At 45.1% G+C, this 15,000-nt stretch overlaps 1 protein-coding gene across 1 annotated transcript in view; it reads left to right on the forward strand.

Moving 5' to 3' along the window:
- The first annotated feature begins 14,535 nt into the window (after nt 1–14,535).
- myo10l3 (myosin X, like 3) overlaps nt 14,536–15,000 on the forward strand; it is a 105,330-nt gene continuing 104,865 nt past the window's right edge. The window contains 1 exon segment of the mRNA XM_048238483.1: nt 14,536–14,895. Within this exon segment, the coding sequence (XP_048094440.1) occupies nt 14,875–14,895 (21 nt within the window). The 5' untranslated portion in view covers nt 14,536–14,874.

The raw sequence follows: 15,000 nt of genomic DNA on the forward strand, positions 1-15,000 counted from the left end.
GGATAGGGATAGGGAGTCATTATCCCCTACAGCAAAAGGCCTGCTACATAAAAAAAAATGTCAGCCATTTATTAGTAATGATTTACACTGTTGATTTGCTATCTATTTCCCTGATCATTTAGGACATACACTATGAGTTCCTTTTTTGTGTGTTCATGTCCTTGTGATGTGTGTGTCTTTGTCAGCTAAGAAAAAAAACATCAACAAAACAACAAAAAGAAAAAAAATACTAACACTGTCTCTTGTCTTGTCTCATTATCTCACTCCTGATCTGTGCCTTGCCGTAAAATGAGCTTTTGAACTAAACAGGTCTTGTCTACTTGTGTTTGTGTGTCATCTGAATAATCTATATGTGCCCCATACATGGAATCAGAGTGCCTACTGTATGTAGTAAATGGAAAAATCTCTACAGCAAAAGGCCAGTCTACCGCTACATGCATTTGGTTTGTTTCGCCATTTATTAGTAATGATTTACACAGTTTGTTCACTACTTACTATTTACCTGAGCATTCAGTATTGTGCAATATAGCATACAGAAGGTGAGGGACATTTTGGGGGAAAGAAGTGGTGCATTTTATCATTCAAACATGCTAATTTTTCATGAAAATTTATATTCCAAGATGGCCGCCACCATATGACGTCATAATATGCAAATTAGATATAAACATTTAATCTCAACATAAACTTTGGGTCATCCTTAATATTTCTCTAATTTACAGAAAGTCTCTATCTCTTATCACTTTTAAGATATAGCCTTTGAAATGAAGATGTCAAAATTGATCAAGCTTCGAAAAAACCTCTGGCTTCTAAAGGGTTAATATATAAAGGCTCATAGGCCCAGGGGCGTCTCCAGCAGTTGAAAACATTCGGGGCTTAGCCCATAGAGTCTAAACAGTTACGCCCAAAACATACCCATGACTGATTAAGAAACATAAGAGCTGCCTTTTTGCGCCTGACGTTTGATAACAAAACCATCCCAAATGTGGACTGGACAAAGCTATTTATTATTTAAGCTATTCGCTAGTGACCATGTGTTTTAGATCTCCAAAATAGGGCCCGTTATGTCTTTTTCACTGATTCAAGCACTTCAATACAAAAATGAAAAGTAACTTGTAATTTGAGTAACTTGATAACAAAGTGCTTTTTAACTTTTACTCGAGTAGGTTTGTCCAATTGGAGTATTTACTTTTTGAAGGAAGTAATTGTACTTGTACTTGAGTATAGATTTTCAGTACTCTACCCACCACTGGTGATAGGTTTGTACTTTCCCACAGCACAGGTATCTAAGCAAACAGACATGTCCTGGAAAATAAAACATGATATCTACAATTTCTAAAAATGTCTGATCAGTGTCCCTGGACTTTATTTAACCCCCAAAAGGTCATTTCGGGGGTCAAGACAGAGAGCCATAGCACTGGGGCTGCTGCTGCTGCTGCGGTCACTACCCAGCTGGACATGTCTGCTGAGCTTTCGGAACTCAAGGAGATAGTGTGGAACCTTGGAACCATAGTGGTGGAGCTGAGAATGACTGTGAGTTTCACCCAGAACGAGCTACAGAACACCAAATCCCTGCAGTACACAATAGAGACTGAGAATGATGCTCTACAAACAGAGATGGCCGTGCTGAGGAATAGACTGACTACTAGTGAAACTGAAGTGGAGAACCTGAAGAAGGAAACTGCAGCACAAGACACCAGACTGTCTGCCAGTGAGGCTGAGGTGGAGAACCTGAAGAAGGAAACTGCAGCACAAGACACCAGACTGTCTGCCAGTGAGGCTGAGGTGGAGAACCTGAAGAAGGAAACTGCAGCACAAGAGACAGAGCTGACAGCAGTGAAGACCAGACTGGCAGCTACTGAGACTGAAGTAGTGAATCTGGAGAAAGAGATCACAGAGCAATCCAAGGTGGCATTCTCAGCAGCTCTGCCTAACTCAGGATACATAGAGGCTGGGGGTACTGAGCTGAACTTGGTCTTCACTAAAATCATCACCAATGTTGGGCAGGCCTACAACAGGCTTCTTCACAGCTCCAGTCAGGGGAGTCTACTACGTCAGATTCAATGTCAGGGATAATCTAGCTTCACGCTGGATGTTAATCCGCATGTTTAAGAATGATGAGATGATCATGGGTTTGGCACAGTATGATACAGATGGATCTGACTCCCATCTGTCCAGTGGTGTGACTCTGCAGCTGGAGGTGGGAGATGTAGTCAACATGCGACTCCCTGCAGGCTACAGGCTCTATGATGATGGTCATAATCACAGCACCTTCAGTGGCTTCCTGCTATTTCCTCTCTGAATGGAACACACAGAATGGAACACACTGAATGGAACACACTGCTCAACTTGATGCTGATGCTGCCCAGTCATAAATAAAGTACAAATAATTATGAGCAAACAAACCCTGTTGTTCTTGCTGGGTGATGATTGCACACATTAAACACCATTAAAGCAATGATAAGTTGATAGAATATTGCAGTCCTATGAGATTATGAGCAAATAAACTCTGTTGTTCTAGTTGCTGGGTAGTAGTATTGCACAGAGGTATCACAGTACCCTCCCACAAAAATTATTCGATTGCCAACATTTTTAGAATGATTATTTTGTTGATTTAATTCTGTGTCTGAATGGAGCACACTGCTCTTCATGGTCCTTGCATGCATGATAATTTAAGAATTGATATCGTATTGAATCGCGATGAAGCTTCCGATTGACACCCCAAGTGTCCACTGCTTTCACTGAACGCACGCAGTCCAAACGTAAAGCAGCTTACACCTTGTGTGCGTGCGCGTGTGCGTGGGTGGGTGGGTGTGTGTTTGTGTGTTGCCACATCAGTGTGTGTGAGTGTGTGTTTGTGTGTTGCCACATCAGTCCCACCGGCTGGTGAACCACAGGGATTCCTGTAAGTACTGAGTGCATCATGGGAACTGATCCATTAGAGCGCTCAGACTGATATCATGAAGATAATTAGACTCACACACAGACACACACACACTCATACACTCACACACTCACACACACACCATTACTCTGCACCCCTGTACTGGGGGTACTCTACACCCCTGTACTCTATACCCCTGTACTGAGGGGGGTCTAATGGGGGTTGAGTGAGGTCAGGGTGATCCTGAGCTAGTCTGCCTAATCCTCAGGTAGCTGTAAAAGGTAAGGAGTGATTAGAGCCCAAAGCCAAAAGCCTCTCAGTCTAATTGGGTCAGGATTGGTTTAACTGACGCTGCGGGCTTGTTGCTTTTGTCTCCAGTTTCTCACCACGGCAAGAGGAGTGGAGGTACGGAGAGAAGCACAGGACACGCTCTCACATGCAGCCCTGTCTCAGAGAAAAGTCCAGTCCAACCGGCTACAAACCACATGTGTGTCAGAGTGTGTGTGTGTGTGTGTGTGTGTGTGTGTCTGAGTGTGTGTGTGTGTGTTTGTGCCTGTGTTTGTGTGTGTGTGTGTGTTTGTGTGTGTGTGTGTGTGTGTGTGTGTGTGCGTGCCATATCAGACTCCTAAAGAAAAGGCAGTGTAACTTACAGGGCAGTGATAGTGTGGTGGATAAGCTCGGTTCCTTATCCTCTACACTACCACTGAAAACATTGTGGGTTCAATGTGGCCTCCACTGTTGTACCCTCGAGCAAGGCACTTAACCAAAGCAACTTAGGCACTTAACCAAAGCAACTTAGGCACTTAACCAAAGCAACTTTAATTTGCTATGAGGACAGTGGGCCTTGTGATATAATTGACATGTAAGTTGCTTTGGATAAAAAAGTGGCTAAAGTGGCTAAAAGAATAAATGTAAATGTAAACTTAACAGGACTCTAATGGACTCTGATTAAGATGTAACCACATTGAAACTTAAGTCATTTGCTGCACCTTTCTAAAATAAAAAGAAGCGATCTGAACATCGATGTGCTTTGGTGATTCTTTCCTTGTTACTCCATGTTGATCTCCAAATCTGCAGTGGCTTGGGCTGGGAATGGCGAAATCTCATGCGTCCCTTGTACACTTACTCTAAAAATGTAATGATGAAATGACACTAGTGCCAGGGCTACTGCCACAGCATTGCCGTCTAAACCATGACCCTCACAGCTGTGTGTTTGTGTTTGTCTAAAGCACGTCCAGGTCTAATGAAACTGTGCAGACTGAGTGCGTCCTCTTCTGTCCTGCCCTCTCTACTCCAGATGGGTGCTCCTGCAGACGGGTGCTCCTGCTGTCTCTGGTGCCCGTCTCCATGGTGCCCGTCTCCATGGCCTGCTCTTTCACAGAGAAGGAGTGGCACTGCTGAAAACGTACCCAGCGGGCATCGGGTGTCCACATTTGAATAACGGGAGAGGCGACCTATTGTCCTGGCTGTGTGTGTGTGTGTGTGTGTGTAAAAGAGAGAGAACCTGTTGCCCACCTGCCAGAAGGTGCACACACACACACACACACACACACACACACAGTCGTTTAGTGTTGGTCCAACATCTGGCAGATAGGCTTTTGAATGTAAATAACTCTGGAAGAGGCCAAACCCTCTGTCCTCCTGCATGTCATTCAACCACTCTCAAAGACACACACTACTGTGGCCCTGTTATTGTGTTTTGAAAAATGTTTCGTTTTGTGAAATGTTGTTTTGTTTACTGAAATGGTGATGTGTTTTGTTAAATGTTTTGCTTTCTGAAACACACACACACACACACAACTAAAGACACAGCCCCGTTAAAATTAGACGATAGCAACTAAGGGATCTAGTGGACAAGATTAATTATACAACAATTGGGTTCTATGGAACTATTTATTTGTTTCTGATTGGCCGAGAGACGTTCCATGAGTTGGAATATCCCTGGACATTTCAACTCAGACTCAGCACAGCTAATAATAAATCACTCCGCGATACAATGCGAAGATTTGACACCCAGCTCTCTCCACTATTTCAAGCAATGGGTTACTCCTTAGCAAACCATAATGAAACAGTGCTTCACCACATCTGTGGATTAAGCCACACAGTCAACTCAATGTATGTAAGATAAACGAGGATGCTAATTGTTCTCAGCATTGCCAGCATTGTGTATAATATGATTGTCACTTGGAGGAGACTTGTAGATAACTAACGTTAGCATAATTAGCTAACCGCTGCTAACGTGCTAGCATCATCACGTCAGGCTGTGTACAGTAGTGTAACATTTTATTCACTATACATTAATAAAGTTGAGTGGTTCTGCAATGTAGACTATGTTTCCGTTTTTTGCAGTACCATGTCCCTTACATGACATGGCCCAGTGTCCTTGTAACATGCATGCAGCAAACCTAGATATGAATGTGATTTCAACATTTCTTTCAAGATGACCCGTAACGAGAGGGGTCTGGAATGTTGGTTACCTAGAAACCAAGACGCTGTCTATTGAAAAGGGAACTATTTTTTGATGCGTAAGAACGATGTCGAAATTAACATTTTTAAACAATAATGGGGTCTTTTCAGATTATTTAGTTGTAGTATTTTTGTGGTAGAATTGTTAGAGTAAAAGCAATATAGATTTCATTGATCGTGGATTGGTCATGGATATTCCCACGGCCTCCGGCCCGTGGGGCTGCCTAACAACACCAGTGGGAATATCCATGACCAACCCCACTCTCACTCGTGCTATATTGCTCAAATGAAACAACTTACTGTACATAAAAAAGGCTTGAAATGTGTATATATATATATATATATATATATATATGAAATGTGGAAAGAAAAGCAAGCTTTAATCTGTCCTGTGTAGCAAATCAGAAAAAATCTCTCTCTCTCTCACCCACACACACACACACACACACACTAGGCGATCAGCACAGTTTTTAACCAATCAGATCCCCCATCTGAAGCCAAACGTCTCAATCAGACTCAGGTCAGCTCAGGTGTCTCCGTTGTGGTGTCCGAGTTTTCTGAGCTTACCGGCCACTCTTGTTCTCTGTCCTACCGGATTACAATCCGCTTATCCTCCGAGCTCATCAGTCAGGCCACTCACACACACATACACACACACACACACACACACCACTGAATCAAATCATCAGCTCTGGCATGAGTCTGAATATTATCTGTCTCTGATCTCTGGCTGATGTGGCCCTGATGTGGCCCTGATGTGGCCCTGTTCCCTGGGTCCCTCTGGTCCAGCACACAGGAAACACCAGTGCCATTCTCACAGCTTGCGCTTCAGTACTAACCTCAGTCTGACCCCGCTCATAGGGGTGGCCACAACACGGCACTCTGGAGACAACACAGGCATTTCAAATGAGTGGATTAAGTAAGGACATCATAGAAAAGGATGGCCCAGCTGTCGGGATGACCTACCGCCGGTTTTGGCCAGTGTTTTAGGTGCCTGAAAACACACTTTTTTTTCTAACAAACACGGGTTCTAGGGGGAGGATTTTTGAAACCAGCAACCTATCATTGCCTTGCCATGGACAGGCAAAATTATACTTTGTGAAAACGCTGATGACACGGACCTGATGAAACAGCAGGTTACAGAGGAGTTCTTGGTCTACAACTAGGCATGGATTAGATTGTAATGAAACCGTGAAACCATCAGACCGCTGCCCACATCATGAGGATCAATTCAAGACCAAACATTAATATGTTCTACTGATTCCATATGTTTCACAGATATGTATATGATGAGGGAAAAGGAGAGACGGAAACTCAGGTGTCGGAGACTGTATGGTAATTAGCTAAGCTTTGGCCTGAAGGTCACACAATGCGCTCTGTGCTGTAAACGCAGACGGACCCCCACACAGCTTGTGAGTGACACAGACATGGAGCGGAACGGACACTTGTGGTGTGGTGTGGTGCCGTGTAGTGTGGTGCGGTGTAGTATAGTGTGGTGTGGTGTGGTGTGGTGCGGTGTTGTATAGTGTGGTGTGGTGTGGTGCTGTGCGGTGTAGTATAGTGTGGTGTGGTGGTGTGGTGTGGTGCTGTGTGGTGCCGTGTGGTGTGGTGCCGTGCCGTGTAGTGTGGTGCGGTGCAGTATAGTGTGGTGTAGTATAGTGTGGTGTGGTGTGCAGAGGTGGAAAGTAACGTAATACATTTACTCCGCTACTGTATTGAGTAGTTTTTCTGTGTATTTTGTATTTTTTAAGTAGTTTATAAAATCGGTATTTTAAATTTTACTTGATTACATTTTTAGGGAAGCATTGTACTCGCTACATAAAAAAATCCCATCCATTACTTGAGTAAAAAAAAAAAAGACTAACGAAAACAGAAAGGGAGAGAAAAGAAATCGCGCCCTAAACCACTAGCCTAGTGATAATGATCAGCATGTAGCCTACAACAGGACATCAAGCTGGCGCCATGCAGTCTTTCTGAAAGGGATGGAGATGGAGCTGGAGATGGATCACGAGATGCATCAGATTACATGTGTAGCCTAACCTATGAAAGTGTATTTTCCGCTATTTCAATGGGTTGTCTCAGTTCGTTTTAGCACTAATGATAGCTGTGATTTTCAAGCAAACACCATGGGATTTCGTGTTTTGACGTTTGTGCTCACCTTTCTTTGGAAAGAAGTTTATTAGCAGTTGTTTCCCCTCATTTTGATGTCTCTTTTTAGTAACCTGACTTGGCTTTCTTGGAAAAACATTGCACCAGCAGCACAAACAATTAGCGGTCCACTACTAGCAATGCTCAACTAAATAAACAAAAGATAGACTACCTTATGAATCGTGCAAGGCGGACTAAACCATTTAGCTCTTTTTAGCAAGGGAGAGTGACCTTAGACAGTTTTCACTATGTTTTGTATACAAAATCCAGTCAGTCAAACTTTAAATTTCGTCTGACATTCATTTTGACATTTAATTTGAAGTTAAAATATTCAGGTAAAATAAATATATGGTGGACATATATATATATATTTATTTTTTTTCAGTAATTAGCTTAAATTTCCAGTGAGTCTATTCAAAATTTTCACCACACATTATATTAACACAGTATAAAAATCCAAAACATAAGAGTTATGTGTATTAAAGTGGAATGACACAGGAAAAAAGTACTGAACGTGCCTACTGGAAATTTCTTCAATACTTTGTGGAAAAGCCTTTGTTTGTAAAGACAGCTTCAAGACATTTCCTGTATGACAAAACGTATTACTCACAGTATCAGGTGTGATTTTGGCCCATTGTTCTAAACAGATTCCAGGGGTCCCTCTTGTGAATCCTGATCTTTAGTTACTTCAGAACTGTTTAATTGAATTTAATTGAATTGGCTGCCTTCAAGTCTTTCTGGAGCTTACTCCGAGTGGTCCTTGGCTTTGGAATTGACTATCCTTCTGACTCCCTGGTCAGAAATATTGCAGGAGATCCTGCATGGCAGTGATGTTTCTTCCACTTGCAGATAATGGCTCCCATGCTGCTTGCTGAAGATTCTGAAGTTTTGAAATGCATCTGTAACCAGTTTCATTGATATGTTTTGCAACAATAAGGTTGCAAAGGTCTTGGGAGAGCTTTTTGCTTTTATCCATCATGAAATGTTTCTTGTGTGACACCTTGGTAATGAAAAACCTTTTTTATAGCCCATCAATATACTAACCAAGCTTATATTAATTTTGCACAGATAGAAAGGATAACTTCTCTAACTACTTACAGATTCCAGCTCGTTCCTTCCCTTTCCTTGCCTTTAGTGCTTTTTTTTTCTTAGCTTGTTCAATACTTTTTCCCCTGTGTTATTCCACTTCATTACGCATGACTCTACTTATGGAGTTGTTTGGATTTTTTATGTGTGGATTACCTGAGTTATTACTAATGCCTGGGTGAAATGTTGTACCCCCAGATTCCACTTTTCATGGGCCCTCTCCTCCATTGGGGCCCTATATCTTCCCTCTCCCCAGTTCGACCTTAGCTCTTTTTAGTCTGCTGAACCTTCTGCTTGTTTCCAAATATAAAAACAACTCAACATTGGCCTCCCTGCCTCAGTTGCCTGAGGGGCTTTTCAGTTGGATTACTGTTCACTGCAAAGCCGACGCAAGGATGAGTGCAACTAACTTTGAAAATCAACTACTGCTCAAACTTAAAAGAGAACTCCGTGATTTTTCACATAGATCCTCCATTTCTCAACGCCACCGAAAGTGTGTCGGTATGAACAAAACTGAAACAATCGGTTTTACCTTAGCTCGAAGTTGCTGCAGCGCTTGAAACACACTGGGAGCATGAACATGGCTGCCTTAGCTGCTGGCTGCAGCAACTCGAGCTAGGGACCAAAAGTCCCTTTCAGGCAAGTACCTCCACTCGGGGCCATATTGCAACACTTTTTGGGCACTTATATCGCATCTATTTCCGCAGAAATGCGTGGTGTAAGGCTTCCACGACACCAATCTTGCTCCAGCAGCGAGATCACAACAGATGATTGGCATTGATGTCTTCACAGCACACCACATGATTACTCAATGTATTTCACAACACACCACATGATTGGCTCAATGTACTCACATGTCAACGCTTTTGCTGGAAGGGTTGTGATATTTGTAGACAACTGACTAACCCCCATGCATTACTATGGAGGATTTTTTGAGTGCTGTATCTCCTCATTAGAAAGTCTCTGGTAAAACTATTGTTCTGGAACCCCAAAAAAGTAACTAAGTAACCCTTTTACTTTAAGTACATTTTAAATGAACTACTTTTTTACTTTTTACTTAAGTACATTTTCAGATCGGTATTTTAACTTGTACTTGAGTAATGTTTCATCAAGGTATTGGTACTTTTCACTTTGAGTACACATTTCAGCCTTTTTCCCACCCTGGTGGTGTGGTGCAGTGTGGTGTGGTGGTGTGGTGTGGTGTAGTATAGTGTGGTGTGGTGTGGTGCTAGTATAGTGTGGTGTAGTGTGGTGTGGTGTGGTGTGGTGTGGTGTGTGCCGTGTGGTGTGGTGTGGTGTGGTGCGGTGTAGTATAGTGTGGTGTAGTATAGTGTGGTGTGGTGTGGTGTGGTGTGGTGCTGTGTGGTGTGGTGTGGTGTAGTATAGTGTGGTGTGGTGCTGTGTGGTGTGGTGCTGTGTGGTGCTGTGTGGTGCGGTGCCGTGCCGTGTAGTGTGGTGCGGTGTAGTATAGTGTGGTGTGGTGTGGTGCCGTGTGGTGTAGAATAGTGTGGTGTGGTGTAGAATAGTGTGGTGTGGTGTGGTGTGGTGCTGTGTGGTGCTGTGTGGTGTGGTGTGGTGTGGTGTAGTATAGTGTGGTGTGGTGCTGTGTGGTGCCGTGTGGTGTGGTGCTGTGTGGTGTGGTGTGGTGGTGGCGTGTGGTGCTGTGTGGTGTGGTGTGGTGTGGTGTGGCGTGGTGCCGTGTGGTGTGGTGTGGTGTGGTGTGGTGCCATGTGGTGCTGTGTGGTGCCGTGTGGTGCTGTGTGGTGCCGTGTGGTGTGGTGTGGTGTGGTGTGGTGCTGTGCGTCCCACAGCTCTGTCGTTATGGTAAATAAGAGCAGGCGTGTACCGCCCTCACCGCCGTGCAATCACACCCCTCATTTAGTGAGCGCAGAAGCCACTTCAAAGGAGACGCCACTCCCACCTCTCCCTCTCACTCACTCACACACACACACACTCTCTCTCACTCAGTCACAAACACACACTCTCATACACATACACACACTCTCTCTCTCTCTCTCACACACACACACACACACACTCCTCTCTCTCTCGCGCTCTCTCTCACACACATAGACACTCTCTCTGACTCACAGGCCACTGCCAAAGCCTAATGCTCTGCTGTTAGAGGCTCTAATTAATGCCTACCCTTCGCTTCCAGCACTTAACTCCAAATGAGTTAGTTAAAAAAGATCAGAGAGAGAGAGAGAGAGAGAATGAGAGGGAAGAGGGAAGAACAGAGAGAGTAGGAAGGACTACACAAGACAAAGGAGAGAGAGAAAAGAGACGAGAGAGAGAGAGAGAGAGAGAGAGAGAGAGGGGAGAGACAGCACTTAAGACTGGGGTAGATAAACAGAAAGAGGAAGTGTGTGAAAGAGAGTAAAATGTCATTTCACTGATACAGAGGGAAGAGATAAAAAGTCCAGAGATAAAGAGCCAGTGATAGGAGCGAGCTTTTGAAAGAGGAGCGAGACATTACTGTAATGGAATTTCTGTAGATGCGTCTCTCCCGACAGGCCACCCCGTCAGACCAACACACAGCCTGGACCAGTCACACGCACAGCCTGGACCATCAACACACACATCCTGGACCAGTCACACGCACAGCCTGCACCATCAACACACACACATCCTGGACCAGTCACACGCACAGCCTGGACCATCAACACACACACATCCTGGACCAGTCACACGCACAGCCTGCACCATCAACACACACACACAGCATGCACCATCAACACACACACAGCCTGCACCATCAACACACACACAGCCTGGACCAGTCACACGCACAGCCTGCACCATCAACACACACACAGCCTGGACCAGTCACACGCACAGCCTGCACCATCAACACACACACACAGCCTGGACCAGTCACACGCACAGCCTGGACCAGTCACACGCACAGCCTGCACCATCAACACACGCACAGCCTGGACCAGTCACACGCACAGCCTGCACCATCAACACACACACATCCTGGACCATCAACACACACACACAGCCTGGGCCATCAACACACACACAGCCTGGACCATCAACACACACACACAGCCTGGGCCATCAACACACACACAGCCTGGAACAGTCTACACACACACCCTGAACCAGTCTCTACTCTCCCAACACATACTACCCAGCCTACTGCCTAATCCAGTCTCCACAACATGCAGTCAAACCTACTGCCTAATCCAGTTTACACAGTCTAGCCTGCTGCCTAATCCAGTTCACACAGTCCAGCCTACTGCCTAATCCAGTTTACACACAGTCCAGCCTACTGCCTAATCCAGTTTACACACAGTCCAGCCTACTGCCTAATCCAGTTTACACAGTCCAGCCTACTGCCTAGTCCAGTTTACACACAGTCCAGACTACTGCCTAATCCAGTTTACACGCAGTCCAGCCTGCTGCCTAATCCAGTTTACACAGTCCAGCCTGCTGCCTAATCCAGTCTTATCTACACACAGTCCAGCCAAGGTCAGTACACCAGTCCACTCTCCTAGTCCTGGCCTCCCTGATGGGGCAGCTAGGGGCATCTCCTAGTCCTGGCCTCCCTGATGGGGCTGATAGGGGCCACACACACTGTTTCAGCTCAAACACACCTGTGTATAATGAATAAGATGAACACTAGCTTGAAAGGCTAAATCTGATAGCTACACATGGCTTATTTAAATTACTGTGTCAGTCCCTCTTTAAATAAATAAACATAAAGATGGTGGCTAACAATCATTATGATGTCATCACATTCATATATCACCGCTACCAGTGGCCTTTCCACCATAATGTTTTATCTTTAACATTAGATCCCCCACACACACACCCAACCGAGTAAACATGTGACTCTAGCTCCTTAGGAATCGTTCTGAAGCTGACAGCTTTGGAGCTGAATCAGCTTTGATCAGATGTTATCCCTTACTTAAACACTGTGTTTGTGCAATACGGGACTTTCCCCAGTAACCCACAACATATCAGATGGCCCATGTGGCCCCTCTGATCTTAAAAGGCCGGGGTGTGTGTCTGTGTGTATGGGGGGGTGTCTTTACCACAGAACCACAGGAGGGGGGCACACCTGGCCTCAGACAGGTAATATTTGTGATAATGGCCCCCACCCCCCATCTCCTCTCCTTGCCTTGGCCTGAGGGGAGACCCCTGGCTGGCCCTCTGTCTCAGGTAATGGAGCCCATTTAGGTGTAATTCCACCAAAGTGATGATGCTATTTCCTGCCATTGGGGGCTAAAATTAGCCTGCTAAAATAGCAACGCAGCTCTGCCCATAAAGAAGCACTTAACCGCAGCTGAACCACACAAACCCTCATCCACCATTCTGTCTGTCAGTCCCTGGAAAATTACACACACACACACACACAACTCTCTCTCTCTCACACACACACACAACTCCCTCTCTCTCTCTCACACACACACAACTCTTTCTCTCTCACATACACACACACACCACACACAACTCTCTCTCCCCCTCTCTCTCTCACACACACACAATTCACACTCAAACACATCCTCACTTGCTTGTTCTTTCGAGGTACATTTTCCATGCCTGTAAAACACAATGGCAACATTCTATAAACGTTCACTCAACAAAGCCATGTCCTGTTAGTTCTCTCCTCTTCGCACATCTTTGTTCAGAGGGCACTTCCCCGAACCTAATATGGCATAATAGCTCACAAAGAGGCGATGGGTAGCTCTGATGAAACAACCCTTCATTCCCACGGAGCCATGATTGCCAAACACTTTTTCCTGATCGCGATCTGTTGTTGGACATGTTCAACACTTCAAGAAAGGGGGAGTGCGTGGCCTACTCTTTCCTCACTACTTCTTCGGTGAGCGTGCATATTTTTTCCCCTGTGGCTCTTGCCTACCATCTGCCACGGCCTCCCTGTACAATTTTCCATGCTGTCTCAGTAGCTATGGTAATCATAGCGTTCACGAGCGCAATGCTGACAAATTACAACGTGGAAATAGATGAGGTCAGTGTGTCTGCGGATGGAACAGGGATCTGCTGTTAAGCACAGCCGAATAGGCTAATCAAGTTAAGCGAGAGTCAAGCGCGAGAGCTCTCACCAAGAGAATCCGACAGAAGACGCACAACACACACACACACGGGCAAGGAGGAGAAGCGAAGTGGGTCAAGGCCGTTCCATGACTATGCCAGAGCCCGGAATATACGGGACACTCGGAAGTTCCGCCTCCGTTTTAACAAAGTGTTGTTTTGGTGCAAACACCCCGTGCAAACAATCATAGGCCCATTATGTGTGTTTATTGTGTTGCTTTGCTGTGTGACGACAACCTTTAGAATGCCCATTAGACATTCAGTTTCAAAGCCAGCTTTGTCTCAGTGCTTTGTCAAAGTGCTTTAAGCTAAACTGGTGCCTAAAGAAAATCGGGTTTTTATAGAATTACTAAATTTGGAAATGGGGTTTTAAAACACAAAATGTTAAGTCTGCAGACTTTGGGACTGGGTACGCCGGCCTTTAATTCCTTGAAGAGCAGCACACACAAAGGCAAAATAACAGAAACAATGATTTTCCTGTTGTTATTACGGGCGCCTGGTGATTAAAGAATTCGGTCCACTTCCTATTTTAAATATGTATGGAAAAGGTAACCCATCTGTTTAAGCGATTAGAAAGAACCCCACCTCCTTTACATGAAACCTAACACTGTCGCAATTCCTTATTCTTAAAAGAGACGAGCGACTCATCGCGCTCGCGGGTTCCTGCTAAACTGTCGTAAGGCTAGTTTATTCAAACAGTGTAAATTTGACTCATCATGAGGGCTTATTATCATGTGTGATGTGTGTCTGTCTGGCGCTCACGGTCCCCGTAGTTTCCTGAAAGGGAGTGCCGGGGCAGGGCGTCCGCTCTAAGCACCTCCCCCTTGAGCCCTGCCCCGCACCGTGCCGGTCCCATTGATTCAACCTCCACACAAAGATACACACAGCCACGCGCGGACGGAACACGGACGGGAGCGTCGGACGGCTCTCTGCCTCCTTCAAACTGAAGTTCATCGGTCTCGTTCAGCGATTTGTGCTAAACACTGTATTCTTCATCTTTAACTTTGCCCCGGATAAACGACAAATTAGCAAAGTTTCCAAAGAAGGAAACGGTTTGGAACAAGCTTGCAGCGCGTGCCATGGGAACTTCTCCTCATCTTTAATTATCTCGTGAATGGAAAACGTCCAAGCACGGGACGCCTGACTGCTTATGTTCTGCACACAAACCGTGGTCCTTTGATCGCGAAGAAACCGGAGTGACAGTTTTCGGGACAGGAGGGCGTCTGGAGATGGATGCTTTCTTTGTTGAGGTAGGACCGTCACCACTCGCTCACTCGTTCCGAGCCACCCCCTTGTTTTGCGGTGGGATATTGAAGCCTGTAATTATGCTCTGGTCTTTACACAGACTGTGCTTG

This window comes from Alosa alosa, chromosome 3 (assembly GCF_017589495.1).
Source record: "Alosa alosa isolate M-15738 ecotype Scorff River chromosome 3, AALO_Geno_1.1, whole genome shotgun sequence".
NCBI lineage: Eukaryota > Metazoa > Chordata > Actinopteri > Clupeiformes > Clupeidae > Alosa > Alosa alosa.